The sequence below is a fragment of the Oryza brachyantha genome, chromosome 6 (assembly GCF_000231095.2).
Source record: "Oryza brachyantha chromosome 6, ObraRS2, whole genome shotgun sequence".
Taxonomy (NCBI): Eukaryota; Viridiplantae; Streptophyta; class Magnoliopsida; order Poales; family Poaceae; genus Oryza; species Oryza brachyantha.
The window spans coordinates 19,841,879-19,856,377 of NC_023168.2; the positions used below are offsets into that span (position 1 = coordinate 19,841,879).

Sequence of the window (14,499 nt, forward strand, 5' to 3'; positions counted from 1 at the left end):
TCGCCATGACCGTCATGCCTTCAACTATCTACTTGACATCGGCTTTGTGAGCATGGGTATTATCACCATTATTGGTGTGGTGATGGATTTTTCAGCAAAATGGAACGAAAGGTGGAGAAGAAAAATGCTAACTAGTTAGGTCCACGTTGCCTCTATGATGACATGTCACGTAGTTAAAAATACCAAATAGTTAAAGGAAAGTTTGTGCTCATATAACACACTAATAATACTACGTAACAAATCTTAGAGAGATAATTTAAGAGCAGCAAAGTGTTAAATTTCCCTTCAAGGGCAGGGTCTCCATGCTAAAATGTACTCCATCCACGACGTACCATACCAAAAATATCTCCTTTTTTTTTGTTCTTTTTCGCGGTTTCGCTTTTGCTTGAGCGACCACGCCACGTGAAATTCCTCCCTTTGCCTGAGGCCTGTTTAGCTACCCAAAACTTTTTCAAAAATATCACATTAAATCATTTAAATAGAGTATTAAATATAGATAAAAATAAAAACTAATTATACGGAGAAATTGTGAGACGAATCTTTTAAGTCTAATTAGTGTATGATTAGCCTTAAATAATACAGTAACCAACATATACTAATGACGGATTAATTAGGCTCAAAAGATTCGTCTCACAGTTTTCAGCCGAGTTATAAAATTCGTTTTTTCATTTATATCGAAGACTTATTTTGACAACCGATTAAACACGAGTCTTTTGCCAATAATTTTTTAGCCAAACAGGGCCTGAGTGATTCCGTCTCCATCGCACAGCACCCTGTCCCCTCTCCTCCTCTCTCTCTCTCACTCTCTCTCTCTTCTCTCCTCATGTGTGTGTGTGAGTGTGACAATGGCGATGCACACATGCGAGGCACCATCCACGCGCGGCGCTGTCGCGGCACACCCCCATTCTTGGACTGCTCGCGGACTTTGCCGTGGCAGTTGGTGTACTTGTCAATTCGCCCATCATTCCTGAAGCAGCCCGGCCTGGAGCTGAGGCGAGAGCTCCGCCTCTTCTTCCTCCTCGCGACGCCCGCCTCAGAAACCAATCACGCATCCACGCCTCTCCTGTGGTGGTGATGCGAGCAACTGTAGCTTCGGTCCGAGCCAAAGAATCGCGCTTGGTGCTCTCCTCCGGTGGCTGGTGATCCACCTGAGAATCCACTGTAGCTTTCTCTGCTGTCGCTTGGGATTCTTCCCCCGTCGTGGTGACTGTGACCAAGAAATCGATGCGAGTGGCGCCAAGATTTCGCCGTTCGAGGAGGGGGGGCGTGCTCTAGTGCGGGGGAGCATTAATGGGCGGCGCGGCGGCGGTGCTGGTGGTGGTGGTTCTGTGCCTGGCGCTCGGCGGCGGCGCGGCGGGGGCGCGGCCGAGCGAGGTGTCCATCGGCGCGCTCTACACCTACGACTCGGTGATTGGCCGCGCCGCGCGGCTGGCCACCGAGCTCGCCGTCGAGGACGTGAACGCCGACGGCACGGTGCTGGCCGGGACCACGCTGAAGCTCATCTCCCATGACACCAACTGCAGCGGGTTTGTTGGAACCATCGAAGGTTAGCAACCATTTGCTTTCTCGAAATGTGGAACTCTTCGACAAAGTAATGACCTTTGGTTTCAGTGAATTGGTGTTTCTAATCTGATTCGATTGATCCTCAACTGCTTTATCCCAACCAGCTAGTTACAATCACGATGATTGATAAATAATATCGAGCTTAAATTAATTACTTGCAATTTGCAAATGAGGAGAAGTGAGTTGCTCTGGTCCAACAAAACTAATCTGAATTTTTTTTTCTTTAAAAAAAATCAATCTTGTGTCTGGAAAAAAAAATCAATCTTGTGTCTGGATTGTTCATCTGCTTCGCCAGTTTGTTCCCTTTACCCTTTTGTGGCAACTTTAGCATTAGACTGAATCTGAATGATAGTGGTGGAGATGAGGGAAGCACAATATGACCACCACACCGCTTCCAGGTATGGTGGTTCTTGTAAATTATTGCATCTGCAGTTGGAAATCCCTTTTAAAAATTAAAAGTACTTGCTACTTGCTAGTAAATGTCATAACTTGCATGTTGGATTCGATTAGTAGCTTTGGTTAGATGCTTTTGATAGCATATTGCACAGTACTGGACCTACGGCCACAATCCACATGTATGAATAAACATGTTCCATTCGATTTGTTTTAAAATAATCATACTGATTATTCACTTGTAGTGAATTTAGTTTTCCTGTCATTGTCCTTATTTGTATATGTATTCACTTTTTGTTGTGCATAACAAATTTAGAGGAACTAATAACGTTGACTAGTGACTAGGACAAATCAATTCAGTTGTGGCGCATAATAAGCACTTTGGTGTCTCAATCTAAACTAGGTCAAGGTTCACTTAACCCTAATGTAATAAATAAATTTCCTCACTTGCGTTTTGAAAGATTCGTATGTTTTAAAACAACTGTTTTGTTGAACTTACAATGGCATTGTCCTTTCTTAAGAATTCTGCTAACCTGACTGTCCTGGCAATAAAAGGAGAACAGACAAAAAGCATACTGGTACAATGACATCTCAAATGGCATAACTTATGAATTGCTTGTGTTCCTTAAGATGCAAGAAACATGTATTGGGGAGTATCCAATTCTTTACTTTCTTCTAATACAAGATTCCTTTTATCTCTTTGTGGCATGTGTGACTGAATAGCATCAACAGATTTTATTTGTACGAGCATCAGCATGAGCATATATTCTGGATACCACCCAGCATATGTTTAAACTATAACTACTTTACCTATTACTGTTAGACAGTAATTTCTGCTTAACGCGAGTTAATAGCAGGATCTTATACTCAACTTCTTGAACAGAATGGAACTGTGGCCCTTTCTTGCCTTACATGCAATTCAGCATTGATTGGTTAGCTGTAGCTGATAATCGCTTGAAAATTTTCCACGAACTGATTCATAAAACATTATTTCATTGCAGCATTGCAATTAATGGAGAAAAGCGTGATTGCTGTCATTGGCCCACAGTCTTCTGGAATAGGCCATGTTATTTCACATGTTGTTAATGAGCTACACGTTCCTCTTTTATCATTTGGAGCGACTGATCCAACTCTTTCAGCATCGGAGTATCCTTACTTTTTAAGGAGTACCATAAGTGATTATTTCCAAATGCAAGCTGTTGCTAGCATTGTTGATTACTATCAATGGAAAGAGGTGACTGCTGTTTTTGTTGACGATGATTATGGGCGAGGTGGGATGTCAGCCCTTAGTGATGCGCTTGCATTACAGCGGGCAAGAATTTCATATAAAGCAGCGATTCCTCCAAATTCAAATGTAGAAACGATCAATAATGTACTGTTTAGAGCAAACATGATGGAATCAAGGGTGTTTGTTGTGCATGTTAATCCTGACACAGGAATGAGAATATTTTCTATAGCTAACAAGCTCCGTATGATGGACAGTGGCTACGTCTGGATAGTAACCGATTGGCTAGCTGCTGTCCTGGACTCCTCAGGGGCTGGAGATCTTAGAACCATGAGCTATATGCAAGGATTAATTTTCCTCCGTCAACACTTTCCTGATTCTGAAGCCAAGAAGAAGTTTGTATCTAAATGGAACAACATGGCTCGTAATAGGGGCATTGCTTCTGGCTTGAATGCATATGGTTTTTATGCTTATGACTCAGTCTGGATAGTTGCCCATGCTATCGATCAATTTCTCGATAGTGGGCAGCAGATAAATTTCTCTGCAGATCCAAGGTTGCATGATTCAAATGGCAGCGCACTGAGTTTCTCGACTCTTAAGATATTTGACGGTGGTGAGCAGTTGCTACAACAAGTTCTGCTCACAAACTTTACAGGCCTAACAGGTCAGGTTCAGTTTGATTCAGACCACAATTTGGTTCACCCAGCATATGATATCCATAATATTGGCAGTTCTGGGTCACATTTGGTTGGCTATTGGTCTAATTATTCTGGCCTTTCTGTTACTACTCCTGAAAGTTTGTATGAGAAGCCGGCCAATACATCTATAAATGCTCAGCAGCTGTCCAATGTGGTTTGGCCAGGTGACCCTGCTTCTAAACCTAAGGGGTGGGTTTTCCCAAACAATGGTCAGCCTCTGAGAGTTGGTGTTCCAAATAAAGCAAGCTTTCATGAGTTGGTATCACGTTCTGCTGGTCCTGATAATGTGACTGGTTACTGCATTGATATATTCAACGCAGCAATAAAACTGCTTCCTTACCCAGTTCCTTGCCAATTCATAATGATTGGGGATGGTTCGAAGAATCCTAACTATGACGACATTATTAATATGGTTGCTACCAACGTATGTTCTTGCTCATTGTTCTTTCTACTTTGAAAATTTTGCTTTTAATCATCTGATTTGTATTTACTTTCTTGTAGTCCCTTGATGCAGCTGTAGGTGACTTTGCTATTGTGAGAAACAGAACAAAGATTGCAGAATTTACACAGCCTTATATTGAGTCAGGGCTTGTCATAGTAGCGCCAACGAAAGATGCAAATTCAAGTGCTTGGGCATTCCTTAAACCCTTCACACTAGAAATGTGGTGTGTAACAGGTGCTCTTTTTATTTTTGTTGGAATAGTTGTTTGGATCCTTGAACATCGGACCAATGAGGAGTTTCGAGGCTCTCCAAGACGGCAGGTGATAACAATATTTTGGTATGTTTCCATTGCTCCTCATAAGGATATGTTTATTAGCATAGTATCTTTTTTGGAATGAGAATGGGAACATAAACAGAACTAGAAATCATCTTATTGATTTTTTTTCTATAAACAACAAATAATTTGTGGAGTAATATTTTTATCTTGTTGATTTGAGTAAACAGTAACAGTAAGAAATTAACAGATTACTTTCTTCTCCCCTTTCAGGTTTAGTTTCTCAACAATGTTCTTTGCACATAGTAAGTCCATTAGATGCATCATTGTGTTTTAACTCTTCCATTCTTCCTTTCCCATCTTAATGTAATTGTTATTATCTCACTCACTTCAGGACAGAACACCGTAAGTGCACTAGGGCGGTTTGTGCTGATAATATGGTTGTTTGTCGTGCTGATCATCAATTCAAGTTATACGGCTAGTCTCACGTCAATTCTCACAGTCCAACAGCTTGCAACTGGAATAACTGGGATTGACAGTTTGATTTCAAGTGCTTTACCTATTGGATACCAGGCTGGAAAGTTTACTAAAAATTACCTGATTGAAGAACTCAATGTTCCTGAATCTCGGTTAGTACCACTAAGCACAATTGATGAGTATGCCGATGCCCTTAATCGTGGACCCAAATATGGCGGTGTTGCTGCAATCGTTGATGAGATTCCATATATTGAGATCTTCCTGTCATACCACTGCAACTTCAGAATTGTAGGACAGGAATTCACAAAGGAAGGATGGGGATTCGTATGTTCATTGTCCTTATCTTATTTCTTCTTTCATTTACTCTTTATTGGGCAATGCTGCCCTTTCATTTCAACTCTGAACTAAGGATAATGCCCATGTCTTGTACTATGGACAGAACGATCTAATCTGCTTTGTTCTTCTTTGCAGGCATTCCAGAGAGATTCTCCTCTTGCTGCAGACATGTCAACTGCCATCCTTCAACTTTCAGAGAGTGGCCAGCTACAAAGAATTCACGACGAGTGGTTCACACGGTCGAGCTGCAGCTCTGATGACAGTGATACGGGAGCAACCAGGCTTGGCCTTGGAAGTTTTTGGGGCCTCTTTCTTATGTGTGCTCTAATATGTGTATTCGCTCTCGTTGTGTTCTTCGCAAGAGTCTGCTGGCAGTACTACAAGTACTCAGGTTCTGAAGATGCTCATGAGCCCAGCGATGATTCTGCTGCCACCACCACAGGCCAAGACGAAGTTGCTGAAATACAGCGGAGAAAACCAAAGCGCCTTGGTAGCTTCAAAGAACTGATACAGTTTGTTGACAAAAAGGAAAATGAAGTTAGGAGATCGATGAAGCGGAGACCAAGTGAAAAAGATAATCAGGCCATGGGGTCTTCAGACTCGCAGTCAGTGCCTTAGCCATGAAATCGTCTTTCAGAATTCAGCCTTCAGATGACAAAGCTTAGTTCTGGACATTGCAAGGTATTATGACATACCGAGCATTCTTGCACAGAAAGGAAAAACATACTAAGTTAGTAGATAATAGCAGTATACATGTAGAATCTAGAAATCCATTTTTCTCAGGATTACTCTATTTCCGTCTCATATATACTTTGTATGTGCTCAGCAATTGTTTTCTTATTTTCTTTTCTCAATTGATGATGCCAGAAGCTGTGCAATAGTGTATCATTTTTACATGGATTTGTGAATTACTGAATTGTCTAACTGGCAATACTTAGTTGTGATCAATGTTGTAACTGCATTAATTTCCAAGCAAAATGAGCTTCATCATAGTCCATACTATATATACTAGAAAAGGGACAATCTTACAAACCAAATTTCTGTTCTTTTTCTGAATCTTTATTGCCAGCAAATAACCTGAATTATGGCATGCACTTTCAGAAGGAAACCAGTTAGCTGCCTCAATTGCCCAGATCTGGCCAGTCTTGCGTGGGCACAAGAACCATAATGATTCTCACTACCTCTCTGGTCCTGAGGTGTTTGTTTAGATTGAGAAAATTTTTGGGAGAAGTGTCATATCAAATGTTTGATTGGATGTCGGAAGGGGTTTTCGGACACGAATGGAAAAACGAATTTCATGGCTAGCCTAAAAACCGCGAGACGAATCTTTTGAACCTAATTAATCCGTCATTAGCACATGTTAGTTACTGTAGCACTTATGGCTTATCATGGGCTAATTAGGCTTAAAAGATTCGTGTCAAGATTTCTTCCATAACTATGCAATTAGTTTTTTGGTTCATCTATGTTTAATGCTTTATTTAGACATAAAAACTCGATGTGATGTTTTTGAAAAAAAAATTTAGAAACTAAACAAGGCCTGAACCAGAACACGGCAGTACCAGTACTGCCACTTAGCATAACTAACACTCCTACTCCCAAACAAGTAAACTTAAAACAGCTTCAGTGTTGGTCTTGGAGACCAAAACCTCATCTCATCCCAATTGATTGAAATTCAGTAATGGCACTGAGCACAAACAGTACATGATAACACTAGCAAATTCTGCATTTTTCTGCAGCTTGGTCGTCAAGGGCTTGCTGGATCCAAAGGACAAGCAAGTTACTCCGGTTCCCTTACACTCAACTACCAGCAGCTGGACAGTTACAGTGGCAGCCTGCTGGTACACGTACTCGCTACTAGTGTGTCAGTATGTGTATGTCTACCACTCTGCAGTCTAAAACTCTGAACTTTTTGAGCTGTTACAGTCTGAATTTGTAGCGAATTTGATCGAGTTCTTTCCTCCTCAGCTGGCTTTGGCATCGAAGCACCCACATCTCCATCAGATCACAACAGAAGGGTCTAGGGCTTTATGAGCCATTGATTCGATTCACTCGGCCGATCTCTTTAATCGCCATGGACAGCGACTGGGAGAAGACGGCGTGTGTGTGTCTGATGAGTAACCGATTTCGCTCGCTGCCTCTAATGCCGAAATGTTGGGAAGTGGTTCAGCCCTTTGTGTCAACATAAAGAGACAGTGAGAGCAAGCGAACCGAAAACACGAGCAGCTTCTACAATGACCCGTCTGGAACGCATGAAGATCTCTCAATTTTGAATCGGCCAAAACTTTTACAGTCTCATCTTTTTGGTGATACTGATAAGCCAAAATTTGAATTTTAACCATAAATTTAAAGTTGATTTTAGAATGTTATCACTAAGGTTTATTTTTCTGCATTGACTTTTAAAAAACTAAAAATATCGTATATAAAAGTTTTATTTGAAATTATTTTTTGTTTGTAAATATATCATAAAACAATCGCCCCTTAAATTGAAGGGTGTATTGTGTGTGTATATATATATATATCATCATCATCATCATCAAACCGAACTCTTTTATGTGAAATTCCTGCGTTCCAAACGATCCCTTTAATTAGCGAATTAATTTAGCGGGTAAAACACACTGTTCATAAAACTAAAACCGTGTGCAGCCGCCACTTGGCTGATCTGCAAGCGCGTCAGTACTGATTTGATCAGTGCGTGTGTGGTTGTCTTCCCAACCGAACGCACTGGCGCGCGCCATTAAAGCGCGGGAAGCAAAGCAATGCAAATGCAAATACGATGGGTAGGGGAAAAAAAAAAAAGAAAAAACCAGCAGCGGCCATGGCCGGGGCCAGGCTAGCTCACGGGCCAGCTGCTGGTGGTGGTGGTGGTGATGGTGATGGTGGTTTCTTTCCTCACTCCGCGGCTAGGGTTAGGGCAAGCTCGGTCCATGGGAGCTTTCACGAGCTCGGCATTAATGTCGCAGTGGAGCATTCATGGCTCCCTTTCAGATGGTAGATGGCGCGCATTTACTCCGCCACAGTGTAGATGGCTCCGCCGCTATATATCTCTCCCACCCACTCTCTCTCGTCCACCACTCCGGTGAGCTAGCCAGCTAGGCCACTGCACTGACACGACGACGACGAGGTGAGAGTGAGAGTGTTTGGTGGTGGAGGCGGCGGCGGCGGCGAGGATGGTGGACATGAACGATGTCCTGCTGGTGGTGTCGGCGGCGGTGCTGGCGGCGATGTGGTGGCGGCGGTGCTCCAAGACGGGAGGGGTGGATGGCCTCCCGCCGGGGCCACCGGGGTGGCCGGTGGTCGGGAACCTGTTCCAGGTGATCTTGCAGCGGCGGCCGTTCATGTACGTGGTGCGTGACCTCCGCGAGAAGTACGGCCCCATCTTCACCATGCGGATGGGGCAGCGCACGCTCATCGTCGTCACCGACGCCGAGCTCATCCACGAGGCGCTCGTCAAGCAGGGCCCCATGTTCGCCAGCCGGCCGGAGGACAGCCCGACGCGGCTGCTCTTCAGCGTCGGGAAGTGCACCGTCAACTCGGCGCCGTATGGCCCCCTCTGGCGCGCGCTCCGCCGCAACTTCGTCGCTGAGATCGTGTCGCCGCCGCGGGTGAAGGGCTTCTCGTGGATCCGCGAGTGGGCTGTCGGCAGCCACCTCCGCCGCCTCCGCGCCGAGTTCGCCGCCACCGGCGCCGTCCGGATGATGGCCAACTGCCGCCTCTCCATCTGCAGCATCCTCATCTGCATCTGCTTCGGCGCCAAGATCCCCGACGAGCTCATCGTCGACATCGAGGAGGTGCTCAAGGACGTGATGATGATGACCATGCCCAAGCTGCCGGACTTCCTCCCGCTCCTCACGCCACTCTTCAGGAAGCAGCTCACCGAGGCGCGCAACCTCCGCCGCCGCCAGCTTGGCTGCCTCGCGCCGCTGGTGCGCGCCAGGCGGGAGTTCCTCAAGGACGGCGGCGCCAAGAACGCCGACGGCAACACGGTGGTCGGCGGCGTCGAGATGATGAGCGCGCCCGGCGAGGCCTACGTCGACTCGCTCTTCGACCTCGAGCCGCCGGGGAGGGGCAAGCGGCTCGGCGAGGACGAGCTGGTGACGCTCTGCTCCGAGGTGATGAGCGCCGGCACCGACACCAGCGCCACCGCGCTGGAGTGGGCCATGATGCACCTCGTCCTCGACCCCGCCGTCCAGGAGAAGCTCTACGGCGAGGTCGTCTCCAAGGTCGGCACCACGGCGCGCATCACCGAGGCCGACGTCGAGACCATGCCCTACTTGCAGGTAATCTTATTAATTAAATTCTGCTTTATACAATTACTTATAATAATCCATTTACCCAACTCTAGCTGCATGTGTTCTTGTTTAGTAATTGATCCATTACATAATTGTAGCTGCATATTGTTTGACTGTTTTTTCCTTAGCACGAATTGAATTTTTTTGCCATGTACCATAATCCACTGTTCATGAACAAATTGAAACATGTTTTTTTAAGAAGAAAAGAATGTATTCGGGCTTATTACAGCAAAATCACGCAGTAGAAATTTTTAGTAGAAAAAGTTAGTGGGACTCACTAATGGTCAAATGGACAAATGTTCCTTGTGTCAATCATTGGCAGACCGATCAGCTACCAACCAAATTTTTGTCACAACTAACCAGAGCGTCACTGTCACTGTCAATCGATCAGTCCCATGTTTAATTTCTTTTTCTTCTAATCCCGAGCTGCAAACCAAGATTGCGGCTACTAATTAAGGATAGTTCACCTTGGAATTGATCTGGCATTAACAAACCGCTGTCCAAATAATATTTCTACGAACAAATGTTTGCTTTTTATTTATGTCATGAAAAGGACATGTTAGTTGTCTAGAGAAAAACAACAGCTTGGATGATACACTGTACGGTATTTATTTATTTATTTCATCAACCAGAAACACATATCTGAATTATTGTTTTGATCAAAGTAGAACCCAAAATTGCATGATTGAGGTTGCCGTTTTAATTTGTTCCATGCATTTCTGCAAAAAAAAAAACCTCCTGCCAGTGACAAGTTCCCATCATATTGTGCATGCAGACAAACATGCCATGAGAATTAAACAGCATAAAAACTCCCATCTACCAATAACAAAAAAAAAACTTAGTTTCATTTCATAGTATAATCAGAAAAAAAAACTTTTTTGGAAAAATAAATTAGTATTGATCAAAATTCGTTTCATTATATAGTATAATCAGAAAAAAGAAATATTATAGGCGATGGGGATGGAATAGGTAACCGGGATTGATTGGTTCGCCGGCGGCGTGTTTGCAGGCGGTGGTGAAGGAGACGTTCCGGCGACACCCGCCGAGCCACTTCGTGCTGTCGCACGCGGCGACGAGGGACACGGAGCTGGGCGGGTACCGGGTGCCGGCGGACGCGAGCGTGGAGTTCTACACGGCGTGGGTGACGGAGAACCCGGAGACGTGGCCGGACCCGGAGACGTGGCGGCCGGAGCGGTTCCTGGAGGGCGGCGAGGGCTTCGACACCGACATCACCGGCACCCGCGCGCTCCGCATGATGCCGTTCGGCGCCGGCCGCCGGATCTGCCCCGCCGCCACCCTCGGCGTCCTCCACATCCAGCTCATGCTCGCCAACATGGTGCGCGAGTTCCGCTGGGTCCCGCCCGCCGGCGAAGGGCCGCCCGACCCCACCGAGACCTTCGCCTTCACCGTCGTCATGAAGAACCCTCTCCGCGCCGCCATCGTCGAGCGCCGCCGCGGCGACCTCGCCGCCGTCGCCGCCTCTGCCTAATTAGACTCTCTCTCTTTCTCTCTCTCTCTCCCACAGTACGGATTAATTATGGCCGCGATATAAATACTCGGGTAGCTGCTGTCCGTTGGATGATGGATGGACGGACGGATGGATATGCAGATGATGTCTTAATTTTTACTAGTGTTTGATATCTTTCTTTAATTTTTCTCTTTTTCTCTTTTTTTTTACTAGTGATATCTCCTTCTCTTCCTTTTATTTTCAATCCAGGATTAAGTGTACCTACCGCTGCTTGATCTGCTCATATATAAATATTGGTTGCCAAATTCAGAAATAAGCATGTTAATTAATTGCATCGACTCGATCCAACATTAGAAAAAAAATACACTAGGAGGAACATACGGGAATATATATGTATATATATATATATATATATATATATATAAACATGTAAAACAGACGATTGTTAAATAAAAAATATATGTGTTCCAATAAAAAATATAGGTGTTTGGAACACAGGAATCTTAGAAATTAAACAATAATCTTGTATGCTTAGTGCTAATTCATTTTTATTTATACTCTACAGAAATCTTACCCGTCCTTCTCTCTAGTATTTAGAAACCATAATGTTGCTTAAATACAACAATTACTTCAACATTAGCCTCCTTTGCTGTCATTTCCACGGGAAAATTTCGCTTAGTCGTCACTTCATTTTTTTTCTTTCCTTTGAACCAAAGAATAGAAAATCTCAGGAAAAGTCTCCAAAGTAATATTTGACTTGATTCCTATATTCATGACACATCCATTGATGAAAAATACTACAGTTTATAATTCCTTTTAAAAACCTTCATGCCAAACATGGTATAAGATTGATATGTGATATTACAAGATTTATATAAAAGACGTTCATGTAGTCACATATAATTTTTATAAATATTATGAAAATAGCTATAAAGCATATGTAGGAGATTGTGGCGGTGTCCAAATCATTCAGGTAAAAATAATAAAATATGTATGGGGTGATCGAGTCAAACGACATATTTGAAAAGGAAAAATAAATTATGAACAAAACTATATACGTAAACTTAGCGATCTAAAAGCCAAGACTATAAAATAAAGTTTGGTAAAAAACTCAATATCAACTTCAAATTTAAGTTTGAAATTTTAAATTTTGGCCAATAAACATCATCAGAAATGATAAGATGGGGTCAATGTATTTCGTTGCAATATACGGTTTGGAATAGATTTATGATTTTTTTCACCAAAGTTTATTTTTCAATCTGGCTTTAAATCACTATAAGAATAAATATATATATATTTTATTTATAAATTATTTTTTCTTTTATAAATATATTGTTTGTTTTTTATATAAAAAGGACAATCGCCCTCTTTAAAGACGTACTCTACCCAACGTTCTAGAAGCTCAATTTCCCTAAACGGTTGGGAAGCAGCCACAGTGATCAAAAAGTACTATACGGCATAACTTGCTTAAATGAGTAGCAGTTTCAGTTTTGGATTCCAAATTTCCAATTGATTAGAGCTTTAATTTGCAGTACTCCACTGTCTGGTCTAACAGGGCAACAACGTTTTGCATTGGACCGGTTTGCTTGGTATCATCAAAAAAATATTAATTATGGAGTTAGAAAATACTATCATGTATTTTGTGGACATATAGATCTGTCCTCGGTAAAATGGGCCCGAGGGTATACTGTTAATTTGAAGGGAACATGTCGTCCAACATGTTACTACGTCCTTTTGATGAAAAGGTCAAAAGTGCTCCAGTGCAAACTTTGACCTATAACCCTCATTACATGAAAGAGACCGTCTCGGATCCATGTGGCACACCCTGAGGGGGATCCGACCTAGGATCTGAGAGGCATCCACCCTCTCGTGGAGGGGTCGGGCAGCCCTGACCCTCGGTCTGCGTGTCAAGCGACGCGTGAGACTGAGGGGCCCGGCGTGCGGGCATCCTTCCGTCGTATTTAATGCGCCCTGTCAGTCACTCGTGTGGTGCCGTATTTAATGTGTCTTGCGAGTGACGCGGTAAGTCGCCGGTGGACTGACCGACACGACGACAGACCGAAAGCATGTCAGAGGTATGTGTCTGCCCTTGTAGGGTATAGAATTCGTGTAAGCCATGTCTTGTCAACCATTAATGAAGAGGTTTTCACCTCTCCTCTCGAGGAGGAGATAGCACTCCATTTTCGAGACAACCTATCATTGCTTCAGTCGTGCCTTGGATAAGAATTAACGGGGGGCCTTCAGCATTTAATGCGGAAGAGAAGTCGACCGCTCCGCCCAAGTCATGACAAGACGTGTCCCACACATGAAAAGGTTGTGCGGTCGCCGCACGCCTCAGATTAGATAGGCACTAAAAGCCCTAAGTTATGTATTTTCTTTTTTCCTTAGGACGTGTGATAAGGCATGTATGGAAGTTCCCTACAGTATTAAAGTAGGTCCTTGCCTAAGGTAAAAGGAGGGCTCTCTCCGAAAAAAAAACTACAAAGGACTTAGCACACTTCATCGCTAAGCCCCGACTTAAACGTAATTTCTTGCGTCCCAGCAACCATATCTTCTTTCATTGATGCCCTAGCTCTCACCCACACCCTAGCCAAACTAACAAATGGAGTCCGGCAGCTTCCCGTTAAGGAAGATTTACCCTCCTACATATGTCATTCTCACATATGAGGATCTTTTTAGCCTTTTACAACTTATTTGTTTTCATGACTGTGTCTCTAGGATAATCGATTGTGTCCGTAAAAAGTGGTCAGCTACTAATTAAGAAAATAATATTTATCACTTTGGCTCGACAGCGACGCTAACTCTGACACTGTGTCCATGGATGAAAACTTTCGTAAGATATGTGTTTATTTGAATATGAATGAGTAGCAATTCCTGTGTTGAAATTATGACTTCGGAATCAAAACTTGTGCCGTTGTACATACTCCACTGGTGTAGTGTAAGAACGTACAGAGTTATATGACTGTTGCCAGCTTGAGTGCACCCCACACGCACCAGAAGCACTATGATACGACGACCACTCCTGGAAATGGATTTTAGTCCCCCAGAAAATATCTCCTTACTTTTTATGGTATTTAAATGATTATAAAAAAATCCAAGATAGATTAACATGTGAGATGTCATCACATAAATATGTAGGTTTAAATTCGATCTCTGCAAATTATAATAAAAGGAACAGATTATATATTTTGAGTAGTATACACATTGGTCATATTTATTTTTTATAATCTATATAAATCAAATTTGACCTTGCAAGTGATATATCATACATTAACATATCTTGTTAATTTTTTTTTAAAAAAAATAGCTATTTAGATGACATATTAACATGCAA

The 14,499-nt window shown here is 43.2% G+C and overlaps 2 protein-coding genes across 2 annotated transcripts; both read left to right on the plus strand.

The window, feature by feature from the left end:
* Nucleotides 1-934: 934 nt before the first annotated feature.
* Nucleotides 935-6,431, plus strand: LOC102712270 (glutamate receptor 3.5). The gene is made up of 6 exons (XM_006657191.3): nucleotides 935-1,546; nucleotides 2,958-4,303; nucleotides 4,381-4,658; nucleotides 4,869-4,900; nucleotides 4,990-5,396; nucleotides 5,544-6,431. Exons 1-6 carry the CDS (start codon nucleotides 1,291-1,293, stop codon nucleotides 6,024-6,026), a joined length of 2,802 nt encoding a protein of 933 aa, XP_006657254.1. The 5' UTR covers nucleotides 935-1,290; the 3' UTR covers nucleotides 6,027-6,431.
* Nucleotides 6,432-8,206: 1,775 nt separating this feature from the next.
* Nucleotides 8,207-11,522, plus strand: LOC102712548 (cytochrome P450 77A3). The gene is made up of 2 exons (XM_006657192.3): nucleotides 8,207-9,685; nucleotides 10,707-11,522. The coding sequence occupies exons 1-2, from the start codon at nucleotides 8,576-8,578 to the stop codon at nucleotides 11,184-11,186; spliced, it is 1,590 nt and encodes a 529-aa protein (XP_006657255.1). The 5' UTR covers nucleotides 8,207-8,575; the 3' UTR covers nucleotides 11,187-11,522.
* Nucleotides 11,523-14,499: the final 2,977 nt, after the last annotated feature.